The 20418-nt window shown below is 39.0% G+C and overlaps 1 protein-coding gene across 6 annotated transcripts in view; it reads left to right on the top strand.

Annotated features, from left to right (window-relative positions):
• The window catches only part of LDB3 (LIM domain binding 3), a 118291-nt gene that overhangs the window by 42877 nt on the left and 54996 nt on the right, over positions 1-20418 (top strand). For all 6 annotated transcript variants that reach the window (XM_062001225.1, XM_062001226.1, XM_062001227.1 and 3 more), the window contains 2 exons: positions 11314-11389; positions 18501-18907. In XM_062001225.1, the coding sequence (XP_061857209.1) occupies positions 11314-11389; positions 18501-18907 (483 nt within the window). The remainder of the gene's footprint in view (positions 1-11313; positions 11390-18500; positions 18908-20418) is intronic.

Here is a 20418-nt window from a genome sequence, read left to right as displayed (position 1 = left end):
CATTTACCTAAATAGAAAAAGTTTGTGGCAGTTTAGTAACCTGCCCAGAATTGAAAATGAAATATACTTTATTTCAACGAAAAATAATATTGGTGAGTAGAACAGTTAACATGAAAACTATGGTGGCAATCACTAGTGACAGTAATTTTCAACCAAATAAGAACAAAATAGAAAGGCAAAATCTCCTGGGACTTGGTTACCAGGAAAATGACTGTGCTAAGAGATCATTTTTACTTTTTTAGGGCATGGCTTGTAGCAGTGAAACTGGAGCAGAGTGTTCTTCTACTACGGAAAAACAAAGCTAATTTCCATAAAGATCATAGAGATGGGTACATTAGGTTATCTAATTTGCATAAAAGTTTGGAAACATTGGAAAGCCTTGCAAATGGAGAAGGCAAATATGTGCATTAGGAAATAGACCTTTGTGATGGAAAAACTTAGACTCTAAATTTTTATGATCTTGAACATTTATGTGAAGTAGTCACCTGGCTCTACAGAATATGTTTCAAGATTGTGGAATGCTTTACCAGGTGAACTTGCTTGTTTAGTCTATAAGGCAGTGGAAGAAGCAGTGGGATGTGAAATCTAGACATAAATGCTCTGAGACAGAAAGCTTTTCATTTTTCTAATGGGTCTTGGCTCTCCAGAGCGTGATGGCCTTTCCTTCTATTGATCCTGGCCATGAAGGTTTCATGAGCGTTGTTTATAACCTGACAGCTCAGACAGTGTTTGCTGCTACTTACTTTTATTATCACACTTAAGTTCCCTGTGGAGCTTCTTTTTCAGGGTGGGGAACTGGTTATTTTTTATTTGGATGTCAAGGAAAGCTGTACATGGTGTCAGCACTTGTGCAAGACATCAAATTGCAATACATCAAAAATAGCAGAAGGGAAGTATTAAGAATACCCATTCCTACTTGCCTGCCTAAACAATGAGAGTCTGCACTTCTCTGGCCATGCAAACTTATCTTTGCTTCAAGTACCATCCATCTGCACTGTTCGAGGTGCACTAACACAGCTCTTCATTGTGTGCTTAGTGCACAGTGCTGGCCTGAGTGGGATTCTCCATGTTTCCCATTACGGGTTCAGAAATTTGTGCATGTCAAGTTTTGGATTTCTTTTTTTTTCTGACAACATCCTTCCCTAAACTCCCCGTTAAAAATTGTTCTTATCATGTCACCCATGCTATGTTTTCACATGAAACCACAAAATTAGGATGGAGGTCTCACCAGCTATGCCAGAGGTTTGATCAGGCAGCCAGAACTTGTCTTGTTACTGGCTTGAGTGAAGTGCTGCATTTTCTGATGCTCATTTTCAATGGCTGGCTGTGTGCTTCCCTGTGCTCATTGTGGGAAGTTAAAAGATGCAGACAGAAATGTGGCAGGGAGTTGAAATGTTTGGACTGTTCCTGGAGAAAGAGACCTGTGATCCAGTGGTGTGGAAAGGTAGGGGACTCTCCAGATAAGCTCTGCTTCCTTCAGGTTAGAAAGCAAAATATATCTAGAAGGTGAATTATACTCTGCTGAAGAAAAGAGCACAGCAGAGAGGAGAAGGAAAGAAATTTCTTTGTGCACTATTACCCGTTCGAACTGCATGAGGCAGGATAGTATCCAGGCAAACACAGCTGATATTCTAAGGCATTACATATTTAGGTAGATGCAGCTCATTCCTTAGAAACCTACGTTTCTCTAGATATGCTGGGGAGGTGACTGGTGCAAGTTCTACTAGACAATGGCATGGAAGGCTATGATCATACTCTAGAGTGACCTGGGTTGTGGTGGAAAAAGACATTGCTTTTAATCTTTTTGTGACCTGCTGTTAGTTCTCAGTCACTCTTCAGTATCAGTTTCTAATAGTTACTTGAGCTACACAGCTGCCCTGAGGCATTTTAGTTCTGGGCCAAAGTTCACCTTTAACTGGCTGGCTGACCCACAGACTCTAGACCATAAACTTATTGTCCTACAGTATTCAGTTCACACATGAACAAGAAAATGCATGCAAAATCTATTTTTATTTGAAACCAATGGATTTCTAGGTTTAAATTCATAGGAAATGCAGTGCAGGGCTATTTGTCAACACATTTCACAGGAGCATCCACAACATTCATTTGATCTTAGCTCAAGGAATCTGATCAGCCTCCTTGGAAAGGATTCACCAAATGTACTGGCTTAGTTTTGGAAAATGCTGTAACATGAGTGTGCCTCATTCTGCTGGCACAAACATTCCTGTGACATTCTGAGACTCCTGCTTTGGTGTCACCCTGTGCTGCTGGGGAGATGCAGGCTTTCTGTGCCTGCTGTGCGTTGACACAACCTGCCTCTCCCAGGCCATGCTACCATTCACTTCCAGACAGCCACAATTGACTGTCTTTTACTGGAAAATCATGGGCTAAATAATCTTTTTCTCTAGTGAAAGTGTCAGAGGCAAAGCTATGAGAGACTTATGGTAAATATTTAATAGCTTTCCTTTTTTGTGCAGCACCAAAACATGGCTGATCCTGCAGTATTTATTTCAGGCCTACTATAAATAAAGCATGTGGTGACAGCAAACTGCAAGCAAGGGGAATTCAATGGTTATTGTAAACTGCTTTCTTTTGTCTGAAGCTGTGAATAGTAACCAATTCTGTGAATGCTTTAGGTCTGCTGATGGGCACATTTTACATTAGAAAAAGATTTAGGCTGTGTTTATGCTCAGAGGAATTAGAAGAGAGTATCTATCCCAGTTTAAGAATAAATTGAAACTGTAAACAATATTGGTGAAAGCATGGTCTGAAATAGTGGTACTCTGGCTATTCTGTAGCAACATTTCCTCAAAGTGTGGTAGGAGATGCTTGGTAGAAACAAACAGAAAATGAAAATAAGAGTTTGTTGATTTTTCCCCCCTTCTTTGAAGGATTTTGTTATGTTCACCAGACTAACAATGTTTCTGCACAAGGACTGTTTATGTACTAGAGGCAGAATCTAAGCCTATGTGAATGGGACTGGTAATTTTTTTATAAATACAAATGCTACAAATGCTAGTGATAATTTGCTGGTGTTCATGTTCAGCTGTGTGATCATATCTCCTGAAATCCATTCTTGACTAAGTTTTTCCTTGTTGTTCCTGCTATTTTGGCTGCTATCTTAAAACTGAATGCCCAGCACTAAATAGCTACTCCTTGGACGAGGCTGCATCAGCTACAGTGTTCTACACTCAGGAGTTCCACTTAGGACTCAAGAGCTACCATAACAGCACTTGAAAGTTTAGGGAACAAAACCCACATCAAGACTTCATTAAGGATCTCTGATTTGCTGGGTGCAGAAGTGAGATGGTTGTGACCATGTCAGACTGGATTAATGATATGAATGCCTGCTCCTTACCAGAACACAGCATTTGACAACTCAGCTTTAGATGTTGACAGAGATGTCCATTTGAATTTGATACCATTTCACTAGCAATGATGGATTCATCGTGTTTTCAAGTAGAAATATGTTTATATTGCATGGAAATCCAGGCTGGAATGAGGTGTCACTTTAAAAAATAAGAGAATTTCAAAATATAAAAAATGAAGCTCTGTCCTTTAATCCATTTCCTTGAGTTCTACAGAAATTATGTTTAAGTATGCCAATATAAATCTCAGCAGGAGAGTCGTAATTATGAGCTAGACTGGAGCAAGTACTGAGATGTATGACCCCATGAACAACCTGTCCTGGAGCCCTCCCTCAATTCAATGAGCACTGTAGCCTGTACCTGTATTCAGGAGAAGTGCTAAAAGTCAACCTTTGGAAAGATAAGAAAAGCAGAGTAGTTGAACAGCTGTTTATGTGCTTTACTGAATCACAGTGTGTATAAATGCAACATTTAAAGCAGATTGGTAGAAAAATGAGAGAAGCACTAATGGTGGATGTGACGTGATAATAATTAGTTTATTTTGCTTGGCCATATGACTCTAGAACCTTTGAAAGCCATCTACCTCCAACAGCCAATGTTTCCTCTCCCAACTTTGCATGATGCTATGTGCTCTAAGCATTAAAAACCACATATCCTACTAGTGGGTGAAGGAAGCTATCATGTATTCTGGGAGCTGTGAGAGGTGACCCTCCCTCACTCCTTGTGAAATACAGGTGAATCACATTGTACGTCCAGTTGTCTCTCTCTGCAAGGATGAGAGGACAGCAGGATTTGTTAATAGATGTGAGGTTAGCATGTGGATGTGGCTGTGAGTTACTATTTTTGAGTAGTAACACTTAATAGTGATAAAATTTATAAGCAGCTTTTTCCATGGAAAATGAAATAAAATATCAATTCAGTCACTGCAATAAGTAGAAATATATTCCTTACATGAGCAGTTGAATTGAGTGCACTGCTATTTACACTCACTGCATCAAATGTGCTTGTTAGTTTTAGAAAAGAGTGTGGAAATGGTGGATACATGGCAAGGCTTTAAAGGGCAATGAAGTTTTCATTACAAGATTCTAGTTGGGGATTAGAACTGTTCTTAGAGTGCACATCATTTTTTTCACCTGTAAGTACCATCTTAGAGGTGAGGTTAAAAATCATTGGTTTAGTTGTGTGAGAAATATTTTCTGGATGAGCTAAAGATAATCTCCATGTGCATCCTTTCACATGTTATATTGCACTTTCTGTGGAAGGGTCAAGATGGGTATCACAGGCACATCTCACCAGAGTCAATGGGCTGACACAACTTACTAAATACACGTGACAGTTGTAATCTTTCAGACAGTTATTGGTTACAGTCTGCAATCAAGAAGTCGATACGTTACCTGAAATGTTACTGTAGACGAGAAGGTCACAATGCATTAAGGCTGGGACCTTTTGTTATTGATAAACATTGATTAGCTTAAGCATGTGGTCATGTCAAAATGTAAGTCACGCATTTGGACGCAAATGGAATGGATGCTATAGTATTTTTAAGAAATGGAATAAGGAATCATTCAGTCAGGTAAAACAGTGAGGCTTTACTGGATCAATCTTGTTCTGCATTGTTTGTGCATGTGAGGTTTGTATTTTCCTGTGGATCCTTTTTACTGTGGTGTTTCCTGTTCACTAGCAACTACAAAAGCTGTCAGGTCCCATTCTTTTTTTCACAAAATCTTAGCCATCAGTGGCCCCATCGTTTCACTCAGTGAGAGCAGAGGTAGACCATTTTTGGTGTGTCCGTTCTGCCTGTCTGTCAGCCATCATCACCTCCTTGTGCCTGTTGCAGTCTGGCAACACTGGGTACATACTGGCCCTGTGGTGGTTCTGCATTACTGTAATGACAACTTCAAGCAATGCTTGAATACCTCAAAAGGAAACAAATTATTTTGCATGTCTGGCTTACTTTGTTGACTTAGCAATCTTGAGATGTATTGTTATATTTCCAGTCAAAGCCTCTCAGATATAAGCATTAATGGAAATATCATTGAGATATTTTAGCTCAGAAACATAAAAAGGGAAAGCCTAAATGAGGTGGTTTGTAGTCAAGATGTAATTATCCATGCTCACAAATTTTTCTCTCCCATATATGTCAATTAGAAATGTTCTAAAAGCCATGTTGCACACTGTAAGATCCACATCCCAAGTAAGAAGAATTGCTGGAAAATCAGCTAAGTAAATTTGCTTCATTAACAGCTTCAGGAAATGAAAGAAAGTAATTTGTGGTCAGGATGCTCAAAGTATCCTGAGTTAGGCTTTTGCTTTTAGCAAAACATTGAATGTCAAGGAGAATAGACTCAATCTGCATAATATTAGAAATCTCTTTAGATTTGAGCACAATTTGAACTCCTCTGTAGGAACAGAAGGCAGCTAAAATGCTTTGTATTATTCTTTTGTGGCTCACCACATCTTTGAAGTTAAGCTGTGATTCCCTGCTTCTGGACAAGGGTCTTTAAGGTGATCTGTTTGGGAATTCAGCATTATTTCTGAGAAGCAAAGCTATGAATAAGTGAATCTGTTGATGAGTAAGTGAACAGTGTTGATGACAATACCCCTCTACTTATAAATTCAATCCATGACAGCATACAAGTTCTATAATTGGGTGAAATTTCCTGGGGAAGAACCCGTATTTCTTCATGGGTTACCTGAGTTTTTGGTAATGGTAAGAAGAGGAAAGGTTTGGAAATGGTTTTAAAATAGTGCAAAGGTGGGAAGAAGAAGACAGCAAGAAAAATAACCTGCCTCAACAAAAGGTGCCCATGCTCCATGGAGATTAAGTGTAGAGCTTGCCAGGTGCGTTGGGTGAGTGCCAGGCATATGGTCAGCATCAATACTGTTTGGAGAACGGGCACACACAGAGCAGAGCTGCAGCAATGCTAGCAGTCTCCTCATTTGACCATAGGACCTGCTAGGATGGAGGAATTGTAGAGTTGGTACCAAGTCAGCTGAGAAGAGATTGGCAACTCCATTCAGGAGGGCACGGGCTGGAGGGCAGAACATGGGGCAATTCAAGGAAGAAAGGATTTTACATAGCAGGAAGGAGGGAAAGAGTTAAGAAGTTGCAACAGGCACTGTGCAGATGCCACAGAAGTAGAAAGGGTCAAATAGAGAACAGGAGAGTAGAATTATCCGATGCTTTTTAATACATACTCCTTTTCAAAAGTCTCATCTTCACCCATACTATCTCTGGTTCCCTTCACAGCAATCACCAAATTTGCTTCCCTTTCTCTTTCTATCCCATAATGTTTGCAGCTGCATCTATCTCAGATCCCTTCTAAGGGAAGATGGGTATTAGATACTTCCAACTAAATTATGTTTCATAGCTTTTTTTGAATAGCAGCTTGCCTTTAGGTTGGTGTCATTTATGCATAAGAAGTTTTTGTCTGTATATTGTTACGGGTATGAACATTGGGTCTGGGAAGCATAATTGCCTGTCTTGCAGTCCCAGTGCAGCACAGTGCAGGGAAATAATTAGCAGATCAGTCATCCAGCCAAATGCTAATATTTGCATTTGCCATTGATATATAGAGAGCAAAACTGCTGATGGAAATACTTTAAATTTGATTGCAAGCACAGGTTATGCACTGAGGGAGGGAAAGCAGGTCTCAACCCAGCCCCAGAGTGATCACAGTTTTATTTGAAGGACTGTGAAATGTTCAGGGGTTTGTCTGTGTTGTTCTCATTGGAGTCACTGTCTGCTGCTGTCCCAGGCAGGGCTTAGAGAATTAAACCATGGTATCATGAGACTCGAGATTTTCTGTGCAAGTTTTACAAACAAGAACAATCCTCTGTTTAGCTGAAGATTTAACTGACACATTATTGATCTTAGCACTTATTAATGAACAACTCAAATTGATAAACATGAGTAATATTTCATCTGTCCCTTTTATGTTTCTTCCCCTCCCACACCAAATTGTCAGGAATATTATTGCTTCGAAACAGTTACATCATGAGCAACCCAGTTCTAGATGCTTTGCTGTTTTGCATCTTACTCTGTACTCACTCACTCCATTTCAGGAGTCTGTTTCAGTTTGGTGATAAGTGAAGTACAGAAAATGTTTTCTAAACATTTCTAACCCTCATCTGATCGATCTCATTACTTCCCATGCACTTGACCCTTTTTCATTTTCTAGAGGTTGAGATACTAAGATACAATTATTAACATGCTCAAAAGGTATAAGTAAGCACTCAACTGTAATGAAATTAAAGCAAAAGCTTAAAAGAAAAGGGGGTTTTAGCTGTCTTGAGAATTAGAAAAGAGAAGAAACATACTGAGGGATGTGGATATGAAATGTAAAAAAGCCACGTGAAGATGAAAAAGAGCCGTTATCTGTTAGATTGTGTCACCTCTCTGCAAGTGTTGGACTCCCCTGAGGGACATGGGCTATACATTCTGTGCATTACAGAACTCTTTGCAGGCAGCTCCTTTGAATGCAGTTGACTCCTAATGCACCTTTGTTGTGAGTGCAAAGATACCAGGATTGAAGTCAAGTGTTCTTCAATTAAATATATGTTTAGATAGGTGGGAACAAGTAGAAATTCTGACAGGCATATCAGCAGAGCTACCAAAATTGCAATGCTTTGCGAAAAAACCTGCATCCATCTTGGATTTGAACGTTGTCAAGAGAGAGAACCAATGTTGAGGGAGAGGGGAAGCGTGTCTGTGGAAAGGAGGAGAATTCAAAAAATACCAGAATCACGTATTTGTATCACTGAAATTGTTTTTTCATTTTGAAATGAGGTTTTTGTTTCCATGTTTAACTTTGAAAATATAGAACAAAATGTATAAAAGTCAAAATTGAATTAATTGCTTCAGGAAAACAATCTTGATAGAACATTTTCATCTACAAATTATGAGTGTCATTTGTGAAAGTGGACTTTCACCCTCCTCATAGCCCTACTAAAGAAGTGCACTCCCCAAGGTTTTTGGAACTGAATAATTTTGCAATCAAGTGGATTAAAATGTAAACCTGGACACAACATGTTTGCAGTAGCAGAATCATCACTTGAAAAGCAAACTTGTGTTGCTGCAGGATTTGATTCATCTAGCAAAAGAGGGAGGAGAAAAATACCCTGAAGTTGCAGATGTTTTTTTCCTGAGGAGTAATAGCTCTTACGTATATAATCACTTTATTCTCTAAGTGCATGCGTTTTCATTCCACAAATTGGCTTCACCTCTTCTGCCCTTTTCTCTGGTTCAAGCATTTGCTGAATCTAGGAAGCCTCATCATTCTCTTTTTAAATATCAAAGCTATAAACATCCAGGACAGAGTTATGTAGCAGCCTCACTGTTTTAAAGTGATATCTTGAAACATCAAAGTCAATGTGAAATAAAAATCTTGGTTGGATAATACTGTGAATGACAGAGGCAGCTTAGCAGTAACATGGAGGGAATAGAGGTTTTTAACAGCTTCTGTGGTCAGATGATGAGTGAGGAAAAACAGGATAAACAACAAAAGTGATAGAGTAGTCTGGTAAATTAATTCCTCTGCTGCATTGCAAGTATTTTCCAGTTATCCATCAGCATGTAGTTGTTTGCTCTACCTCTGTACGTGAAAAACAACATTTACAGTGCTGAGCAACTTTGGCACTAAAATTAATGATCAGTGAGCAGAGCAGAGGGGACACTTAGTGTCTGCTCTGCCTGGCAGTGATCTTGAGTATGCCCACATCCACTCAGAATTGCCACCAGTAGAAGGAGGATCAGAATCTTCCCCTAGATCTTTGTCTGTACATAAATTGTCACAATCAGTTTTCAGCAGCTCTGTGTTCTGGGCTGCAGCTGATTTTTTTCACTCTCTTTTTGCTGTCTTTCGTGATATATGTGTATGTCTCGTGAATATTATTTATTGTTTCTCTTTTTAAGCTAAAGATTTTGAAAGAAGGGTATAGCACTCACTTGTGAGGGAAAATCGGTTAGTAACTCTCCTGAAGAGAGTTCGTGCTAGACAGGTGGTGATTAGTTCTTGTTCTTGGAACTTGAAGGTATATATTTCTTGGATAATTTTGTCTTAAAAGGTACTAATGTTGATGCAGTTGGAATATATCACAATATACTCCAACTGCATCAACATTAGTACCTTTTACCGTTTTCTAGCCTCTTGTTTCAGGAGTCCATGATGTCTGAATTTCACAGGTTAATTACCTACTGTTTACCCAAAGCTGGTTCTCACTGTCTCCTCAAGCTGTGCTCTTTTTGATAGGATCTCATTCTGAGGTTGGCATCTATTACATCGTGTTTGTTTTCAGCTCTTAGAACACCATCATTTCCATATCTTCTATATGGAAATCTTCCAGTTGCTGTAAGGATTCCTTCTTTATCCTAGTTTCATTTGTTTGTTTACTCATACTTATGGAAATATTTTATGTGTGGCAACTGAAGCTAAATTTACAGCTCAGTGTGATGCTAGACCTTAATGCAGGGATTGCCACTAAGGATGAGCCCAGCTTCTGTCTATCTCAGCTTTCAGTCTCTGATAGATGCCACTGGTGGGTATTTCAGAGGAAAATGCAGCACAGCCATCAGTAAGGAAATACTGAACCTAACACAGAAGGTCTTCCACTGTCAGTCTTTTAAGTTGTGCCATGAAAGATGAGAATCTATGTGGTTCCGTATTTTTCTCTCATGTAATGCAGCCGTTGAGGTTTTTGTTGTAGGTATAAATATTGAATACTTTCTGATATCCTACTATTCTCATAATCTCAATGACGTCTTGTAGCAACGAGTTTAACCTCAGATTAATCAAGTCCTCTTGAAGAAGATGTTTGCCTTTATCAGTTCTGTGTTGTCTTTTCAATTTCACTTATGTCCAGGAACATCACTTTATTTCCCTTTCTCTAACATTCATTATTTTCTAAGCCTCTGTAATGTCTTCCCTTACTCTTCTCCTTTCTAAAGCAAACAAGTCTGAATGCCTCAGTTGCTTCTGCTTGATTTGTATGCTTTTAGGTATTTTTATTTCATTTTTATACTTGTCCTGATTTTGAAAAGGTCTTTTTAAAGATAAGAATTGCAGGCATAACGCTGATCTGTAGGTTGGCTATTACTTGTATAAAACTGATTCTTTTGAATATTTGTACATTTTTCATTTCATTTTCTCTGGTATTTCCATGTGTACTGGAAAGATTTCAGAGGGATGTTCAGTGCTATGCAGTTTCTCACAACACTTCCCCAAATACATCTTCACTTACCGAAGCATCCTAGAGTGCTTCAGTTAGCATTTCTCACTGTGCTTTCTTGGTTATGTTCCAACGAAAGGGCAATTTTTGTGTTTTGAAAGCATTTTAGAGGGGTTTATTTTTGATTTTGAAATGATCATGTATGGATATTTGTCAAATACAGGTGAAAGGGAGGTATTTAGGGTGGAGTTAATTCAGTTAATTGTTGAATATTCAGCTGATATTGAAACAGAATTGTCTAAAATTAAGCCCACATTTCTTCCTACAGAGAGGTTTAAGTGATGGCAGTTGCTGTGTTGTTTAAGCTGTTAAGATAATATTTTGAGGAGCTTATCTTGAGATGCCTCAGTACCAAAGTTTTGAAACACTTCTAAGTGCCTTTTTCCACATTGCTGCCCAGACCTGAAATTGTCTTAGTTGTGGCTGATTGATTGGCATCTATGAAAGTGTGGTTTGTCACAAAACAGCCCATCTCCCCAGTCAGAGGCTGCTTCAATAACTGGTGGCTTTTCATTATTCAGAGAAACTATTTCAAACTTTTCCTTACATTGAAGACCTTTGCAAATGAGACTGTAATAAAAAACCCCACGAGGATTGCTAGGAAAAGCTTAGGCTATGCTTAGCTTTCACTCTTGATGAAGCAACATTTTTGCGTGAAATCAGAGCTGAAAAATAGGAGTCCAGCTTGCTGACCTTTCTTTCTTGTTGGTGTCCCCAGATCTAAACGTCCAGTGCCAGTTTCAACCACAGCACCCAGAATTGACTCTCCCAGGGCTGTAATTCCCCACCAGAAGGTAAGTGACACATTTATCCTCAGCCAGAGTTACCATCATTTTTATCTACTGCAGTGAAATACCTACTACAGGAAATATCTTCTGCCCACTCCAAATAAATAAACATTGAAGGAAGGCACGGGCAGCAGAACTGCCACAATGCAATGTATTAGTGAATTGTATCTTGCTAAGTTCTGATTAGCAGAACCAAAGCATCCAGCTATCCTCTGACACGATCTGGTCTAACGCATTCTGAGCAGTTTGTTTCCATCTTGGCTGCAAGAAGCTACTAAATCTTCTCAAAATATACATTTGGTTTTGTAGAACCTTGGGGAAAAAACATTAGACTGTGCTTCAGTGTATCCAAATCATGACTACAACTGAAAAGACACCAATTTGGAAAGAAGATATTAGGACATTTGAAAGCTTGCATTGTAGTGCATTCTTGTCACATTGTTCAAAAGACATGAGGATAAAAAAACAGAGTAGATCAATTTAATGAATAACAGCAAGTGGCAGAGGAAATGGATGGCTTGGTTTCTGTTGTCAAAGCTCATCATATTCCATAAAATACATGTTCCTAGTAAAATAAGCAACATTCATTGACTGTACCTGACAATTCATCATTGGTATCTATGGAAGCACGGAGGAGCAAGGCTGCCTGAAAGATGGGGTATATCCTTAGGCTCAAGCACTGGGTAGGACATTTGTATTACCAATATGTTTAGTTAGACAAATGAGAGCAGACAACATCTCCATTACTTCAACTTTACCTCTCTGTGAATGCCAGCTTCATCCCTAGCGCATAGTAAAAATGGGAAACACTGAAGATCAAAATATGGGGAATTAGGTAATGTTCTACTGTTTTGGGGAGTTCTGACTTCCATGGATCAATTTGAAGTAACTTTTTTGAACACCTTGCTTTCCAAATTCAGAGCTGAGAAGGTAACATCATTCCTGTAACTGCTGCAAACATGTTCAGACTAGCAGAGGAGCATTTGGGGAGAATAATTTCTTTTCATTTTATTTAGTCAAATTTGAAATTGGATACATATTAGTTGAGACAGAAGTAACATTATTGTATGTCAGATCTTATAAACTTTTTGGCAAGGGAAGGTAAAATTACAAATCTGTCTTGCTCAGAGTTATTTCTGCTTATATTAGGATTTTATAAAAGTTATCCTGGAGAAAGTTATTGGAAGAGTCATTAAACAGTACTGTGAAATTCCTAGAAAATAAAAGGGAACATTCTTTTAGTCAGACTGGTGTTTGAGTGCACCAGCAAAGTAGTAGGGACAGGAAGGGGAAGAGAGTACTTACTTCTTCTCAAGAACTACACAGAATGCTGTTAGTTTTCGAGGCAGCAAGTAGACACGACTCTTCAGACTTATTCACCAACACAAGACTGACAAGTATCTTTTGGAAGCCTCAGTACCACCTGTGCAAGTATGACAAATTTTCCTGCTTCCACCACAGGCACATAAAAGCTTTTATACACCGTATTCCCCTGACTCTGTCTTAGGTGCACTTCTTCCCTGACACGTGTCAGCTTTAAAATTACTGCCATAAGGATTCAAAGCTGTTTACTACACAAAACATTTTCCTTAACTATACCCTATAGAAAACTTAACTCCAGGCACTGTAGATTTTTTCAAAGGTCTTGAAAGTGCCTTTGGCATGAAAGCTGTAAAGTCACATTTCCTATTTTAACCCTTCAGAGAGAGATGAGGATAAAAGGATTTAACCCTTTTCCGAGAGCATGTTGTCTCACACTTTAACATTCTGTGCATCAATGCTTAGGGAAGTTTAGGGAAGTGCTATTGGAGGCAGCCTATTCTGAATGGGATACAGGCAGTGCTTGCAGCTGGACATGATTTATGGGAACCTTCTAGGGGAAAAGGGTGGCATGTAAGAGAAAGTATGATGTAGAGTGCTTGGCTTAGAGGGAACATCCAGCAGTGGAGTGCTGGAGTAAGGGGTCCTTTGCAGGTCAGTAGGAGCGACATTTGTGTGCTGGAGTAAGGGATCCTTTGCAGGTCAGTAGGAGCGACATTTGTGTCACTAGTATGCACTAGTAGACAACAGTAATTTTAACTGAAGAAAAATTGACCTATGAGCGCAGTTTGAATGGGAATGAAGACATTGAACTGTTGGAGAAGTCTCAAAATCCAGGATAAAAAGTCATTACTGATAGAAACAGTGGCATGGGGATGTTGCAATAAATATGTTAGAGTAAAACTACTTTAACAACCAAGGTTTCTTTGCTATCTCTTTATCATTTCTAGTAATAGTATAACTGTAGAAATTAAGAATTCTGTGACACACAAGCAGAAAGTGTCACTTCCACATCACTGCTTGCCAGTGTTGAGGCTTTGATGGTTCACAGGAAATGAAATCAATTGCATTTCAAAAAACTGCAAAAAACCTGCATCACAAGACAGTCACAGCAGTGTTGTCCTCAGACATGGAGACAAGTTTTTCCTCACCTTTCTTTGAGGCAGGGTTAAGGCATGGCAATGTCAGCTGCAAAACCCACATGCACAAGTTGAGTGTCTGGTTTAAAGCATGGATTCTCCTGTGCATTATTGCTGATCAGTTGCAGCTTCCACTAATTTTCAAGCACATATTTCTTTGACTACAGTCATGGAGCTTTCGTGTTTCAGAAAAATAAGCAGATATTCTTCTACAGAGATGGAAGGAAGGTATCAAAACCCCTGAGCCATGATAGAAATTTCTCTATATTCCACAAGTAACATACATCCTTTCTTTCCTGAGCTGCTCAATGCGATGGATGTTACAGGTTCTGCAACCGTAGGTATGGTGTCAGCTGAGCTGTAGGGCTATTATTGGAAATACAAGTTTGACTGATTTGCAGTTTCACTAATTCCTTATATGAAATGAATCTCAAACTGGAAACAATTTTCATTAGTTTAGTCAAATGTGTTTTATTTAGTGAAAAGATTTAGTCAAGCGTTTTGCTCAGGTGTGACGTAGCTGGAAGAGAAGCCATAACTAATGCTGAAAGCACTCAGATAACAAGAGGAGTAAGCATGAGTCCAAGGGCTGAAATTAAGCCATCATCGGTCAGTAAGTTCCTGCAGCTTTTTGGGCAGCACAACACACGTGAAGATTCAGCTCAGTGCAGTTTAAAATGTTCAAACGGAAGCATTAAGATTAAACATAGCTTTAACCTTTGTCCTTTTGCAGAAAGGTATTAGGACAGCCTCTTTTAATTTTAATGAGGACTATATGTTGTCCTGTTTATGAAACAGCGCTGAATATGCTTATTTCAGAGTCTTAGTGAGGATGTCATAATGCTTCTGATTTATTTCTTGCCAAGTTTGGGACCCTCTCTGTCTAAGAGAAAACAGATGAAGAGATGATTGACTTTTTAAGTAAAGTGTAGGTTGGAAGAGCTGACCGAGCCAAAAGCTCTTCCAAAAGCTCTTGTTGTATGTCTTTGAGCAGTCATTTAATGCAATAGTGACTCAATTTCCTTCTTTCTATAAAAAGTTTAAAGCCACAGCTGCTTCTTGGGCATATTGGGTGGTCACATTAATTAGTATAGCTTTAAAATTGTTCTCTCAGAAGTGCAGAGGTGAATAAAAACTGTACAGGCATAGCAACAGAGAAATAGAACATGGGCTGTCCACAGAAGAGGACCTGAAATACCCCTCGTGTCTTCCATTATGAATTTGTTTCTCAGTTCCCCGATACATAAGGAGCATTTGCCTTTCATTGCAATTTAATATTTATAAAGAGAGAAATAATAATATTGGAAAATGGAAATTGAGCTGATTCTATGATTCTTTCTATTCCCAAATGTTTGAGACTCTTCCACATTTATCAGTTTTAAGCTCATTCACTGACATTACCCAGTATTCTCAGGGCAGTAAGGGATTGCTGCAGGATCACAGCATCATTCTCCGGGGAAGGAGCCCATTGCTGTGTCAGAGCCTCCTCTTCTGGTCGGCTGAAGGGTAGCATCAGACTTGCATGGTTTGAAATGTTAGCTTGCTTTTGCAGCCACAGACTGTGAGAGAGAATGTGATATGAGAGAAATGGGAAACAGGGGAACGTTTGTTACTGCTGGCTGCATTTCATGTGATGTAATGCTCAAAGCCATGCTGCTGCTCAGTATTGGAAATCTGACCTTCCCATTCACAAATGGTTTCAGAAATGCTGCATTGATCTGGTTTTGCCACTGAACTGGAGGGGAAAAAAAATCTAAAATATCCTACCAGGAATAAACTGAATGAGAGATTGTCAGTCACAAAAGGAAAGGGCAGTGATTCTTCACAAGACATCATACAGCTGCTCTCTTAGAAACTTCCTTTTTCATCCTTTTCTCCCTGAACACAGGGAAACGACCACCATAAACCAATCATGAATATTAAACTCTAACCATGAATATGAAATCTAACCTGGCACGGCTGGGTTCTTATGGGATTCCAGTGTTGTTACCAACATACTGGTATTCCAGCTAGAAATTGTTTGAGGAGTGAAACTGAAACTCCGTGTCATAAAAGTGAGCAAAATCATCAACCACCATTTTTATTGGCATTATTGTATTTTTCTTTTTACCTACTGCTAGTGGCCATTAACACCAAAACTTTGCAAATGCATTAGAATTAAGGAAATCACTGTGCTTTCTCTCATTAGCACTTGAAATAGACACTTCATTGATGAATATGGCCTCCTGCTTTGGTTCTCTTACAAAACATTTTTAGAGAGAATCCCTGTTTTCCTTTTAATGAGCTTGAAAGCTTGCAGTAGGCCACTTAAAGGTTATTTATTTGCTGTTTTCTATGTCAGGGTATAATGACTGAAGTATGTAATTCAAATGTATTTATTTTAAAAGACATAGGCTTTTAGGATTATCTATTTCTGCAGCCCTGGGCAGCTATTAATGCTAGCTAAAATCTCTTCCTGTTTATTACTAAGATAAATGTTCTCAGCTCATTTTATCTGCTTTACATTTTTGTTTCAAAACATCTTAAATGTATTTAATGATATGATTAATTATATCCTTAGACCTTTAGAGGTTTTGCAATTAATTAATCAGGCCATAGCATCGTGATTTTTCAAATGCAATCTCCCTAAACTTAACTATGCAATATAAGCAAATCCAAGAGGAGAGTGTAAAGTATTCATCTTTGTAATGAACCTTAGTGTCAAAATCAGTAAATGACATTAATGATAACCACTATTAGCAAAAGTAGAAAATCAGAGGCCCAATTCTTCTCATGCGTGTGTTGCAGGCAAGGCTGTAGGGGAGACAAGTGTAAGATGTTAAAGATGGCAACTGAAGCTGTGCCAGCCCAAATGAGGCAAAATGTCACTGCAGGGCACCACCTGCTTCTGTACTGGCATTCATTCAGGGCAGATTGCAGGCTCGATCCCTTCCTCAGGATAATATCCCCTGCATGTGCCTGTTTCCCAGAGCTGGACTGCAGCATGCCGCCAGAATCAGTGGTGGGCTTCTTAACTGTGAGTGTCTGGCTACCAGTAATGGCTACAGCATGTCTAGGACTAGAGGGAAAGGTTGAAGTGATTTGCCTCCCATAGCAAAAGCAACATAGCCAAAGTTAGGCTGGACCTTCTGAGATAAACTACAAATCGATGTTACTCAAATACTTTGTTGGGTATCTCAGCTACAGTTTGGGGTTTTTTATCTAAAGCAAATAATTACGAACAAAAGTGAGAAATAAAAACAGCTTTTCAAACTATAGAATTCATTTTGTTAAAAGGTGCTAATGAGTTCCAGCACTCAGGATGCTCGGGTCAAAAGGCAAACATTAAAAGAGTTTTTTTTGAATACCCAGTATTAGAATCTTGCTGTTAATGTCCCAGACATTGACCCTTTAGAAGTTAAAGAATACTGAGAGAAAAGGTATAAAATGCCCACCTGAAAGTGAAGTTTGTATTTCTCTCTGTTCAAATTATCCATACTGCAGGTAGGCAGACTGTGTTCACTACACACTGACAGCAGCTGGAAGGAAAGGAGGCAAATTTAACCCTAGGGGTGCTCTGTGCTTCCCATGAAGTGCTGAGTACCCCCCAGTCCCAAGGGATTAAAGGGTGTTGCATCAGAATGAGCTTGAAGCAGTGACAGGGTGTTTCAGGCAACATGAGTATGCAAGTTTTACATGAAACATCCTCAGAACTCATGTGGCAACTCGTTTCCTGCATATTACTGAAAAAGCAGCATTTTTCTGTTTTGATATTACCTTTTGTTTTGTATTCATTAAGCTGCATTAATAGCAACTCATTTATGAAACTGAAGCATAGTACTGCATTTTTCCAGACTGAGGTTTTGATCTAATGTTTCTAATTTGAGCACCAGCACAGACTTCTGTGGCTATAGCTATCATAAGAGAGATTCCTTTGACTTCCAACTGAGACAATACATCCTGCTGTCCTCGTTAGGAGTATTATCTGAGACGTGACTGTAGGATCATGCACTCATCATCTACATACTCATGCACACATTTCTTCCAGTGGAAGACAAACAAGATGAGAATAGAAGCATCCTGTCTGTTGAGCAGTACCTCTTCTGAATCCTTGTTGGTCTATCTGCTAACCATGCTGCATGGCCTAATGAGCATGAACCAGAACCCATGAAAGCAATGCGATGTGTGGGCTTCAATAACTTGACATGTACTCCTGGAAAACAGAATGATGTGGTTTAGAATCATTGTATTTTTGTAGTAATGGCATTGACTTTGGTGTTTGTGTATTATCTCCAACAATTCTGATTGCAAGACCTTTGTTTTTTAAGTTTTCTTAATTATCCTACAGATGAATGCACAGTGTTATCTTTATATAAAATGATTGCTGTGATGCTGACTGGGAGCAAATGCTTTTTTAACTTTAGGCTTTATTTGTTGGTTTCAACTAAAACATAGTAAACCATGCTTGAGTATGTTTTGCTTCCCTTCTTTTGAAACAGTGCATTTCTTTGTTGAAAATCTTCCCTGAAAGGTTGGATGCTTTGGCCTCAGTCTATTTATTGCAAGTTTACCAATGTGTTTACAAAGCAATAATTGCAGATATGTTATTTTTGCATGTGTTCTATGATTGCTCTTTTCTTTTTTTTTTCTTTTTTTGGCCTGCATGTTTGCTACTACAGGAACCTGCTTGGGAAATCAATGGCAACAGAACAACCTTCAATCCTCTAACTAACACGGCGACTGGGCCTGTGGGTAGTATTTTAGCAGCCAATGGAACGTTTTCAGGCTACCTCAACAAGCAAGAGATCAGCTTTTCAAATAGCTCTTCCTACTCAAAGACTACCACAGTTAGATCTTCCATGTCCTCTCAATCTGTGACTCCTGATATTTCACCTGCAAAGAGTAACCTAGGTTCAAAACCAAGCCCAGTACTGTCTGATGGCAATAGTCCTATACACCAGCTGAGCCCTGCAAGGCAATATAACAACCCTATTGGCCTTTACTCAGCAGAGACTCTAAGGGAAATGGCTGAGATGCATAAATTAAGTCTCAACCGAAGGGCTTCGGAAGGTGGACTTCCTAGAGGGTAGGTAACATGGTAAAACATTTCATTAATATTTCAGTAAGTAATGGATTTGCAGAAAAATGAATGTAATAGTACCTACAGCGTTATGCATTTGTCTGGTAATCATCATTAAGGTCTGTAACAATCAGTACATTTTCCAGTGCCTCCCAAAACATACACATAGTACCATTGCAGAATAACGCTCAGTCTTTGGTATCCGAATTGCAATAACGGTTGGCAATAGTCCCCAGAGCAAGAGGATGAACACTGTGACTGAAGTAACTGTGCTCATGTCAGGGTTCTGGCATTTAGTGGTTTCAGCTGAGGTGTGTGGTCTCCTCCAGCTGCCACGGAAGCTGCTGTAACACAGAGCTGAGCCTCGGGACTTGCCTAAAGGGAAATTGCAAGTCTGGTGTGCTAACTCTGCTGCAGTGTGCTGCTGCAATTCCTGCCTGAATCTAGTGGCTTTACTATGTAAAATGAACCAAAGTTACAGTATTTTGAATCCTCTGGTTTAAACATTATCTGTCTCACATCCATTAGCTTTGCTTTCAGCTTGTACAGAACAAGGAATGATCTCTAGATACTATCCACACAGTCTGATCCCACACAGTCAAGGTTTTCAGTGGTACTGTGTTGCAGATCAGCAGTTTCGTTAGTAGGTTTGTAAATTGAAGATCTTGGACTAAAATACATGAGAAACAGGTTTTCCTAATTTTTCTGCCTTCATGTACTAATTTGTTTTTTTTTTTTATTTACAATGAAGATTAATTTCTTATCATGAACATGGGAAAAAGTGTACTTTTGACACCAGGGACTTGGCTGTATGAGGGAAACCATCAAATCTAGACAATCCACTTGAGGTCTGATAACAAATATGTATTTTCAAGTACTTTATATCCCACTTCAGAAGCACTTTGGAAGAGTAAAACCAAGGGGTTTTAAGTTGTAGCAAAGTAAGGATATTTTATGCTTAAAAAAGAGTGTATACCCATGTTCTAGATGATTCAAGCTGTTTAAGTGATTCATTGTAACTCTCTTGAGCACTCAGCATTAACAATCCTAATTAACTTACCTGAAAAAATCCTGTCTTCCCTTCTCATACTGAGTAATTAAGAAAGGTAATTAGTGCTTAAAAGAAAATAATTTCAGTTAGTAAGCAGGATCAGCAAAATAAACCTTAGAATGAGGAAAACTAATGCTTGTCTTGTTGCAATATGCAGTTTCCCGGGTGTACATCTCACTGTCTTCCACTGTATTCATAACCCTCCTTAACATCTGTGAGGGTGGGTGTGAAGGGGCTGTATTTTGGATGGCTCAGTGTTCTGTTTGTTATCAAATGAGAGTGACTGCTGGGTGCAGACAAAGTATACCTGCAGAAAACACTTACTATCTTTGTTCTGCTGCTTCTCCATGGTTTTATGTCTCCTTTAAGTGTACACATTAGTGCACGCCTATGGCAGTGCACTGAATCACAAGAGTCTACCTTAGAACAGCCACCTGAGATTTATTTGTTTTAGTTGGAACAAAAT

The sequence above is a fragment of the Colius striatus genome, chromosome 8 (assembly GCF_028858725.1).
Source record: "Colius striatus isolate bColStr4 chromosome 8, bColStr4.1.hap1, whole genome shotgun sequence".
NCBI classification, from domain to species: domain Eukaryota; kingdom Metazoa; phylum Chordata; class Aves; order Coliiformes; family Coliidae; genus Colius; species Colius striatus.
The sequence above is the reverse complement of the archived record's forward strand: the minus strand, read 5'-3'. Positions and strand labels throughout refer to the sequence as shown.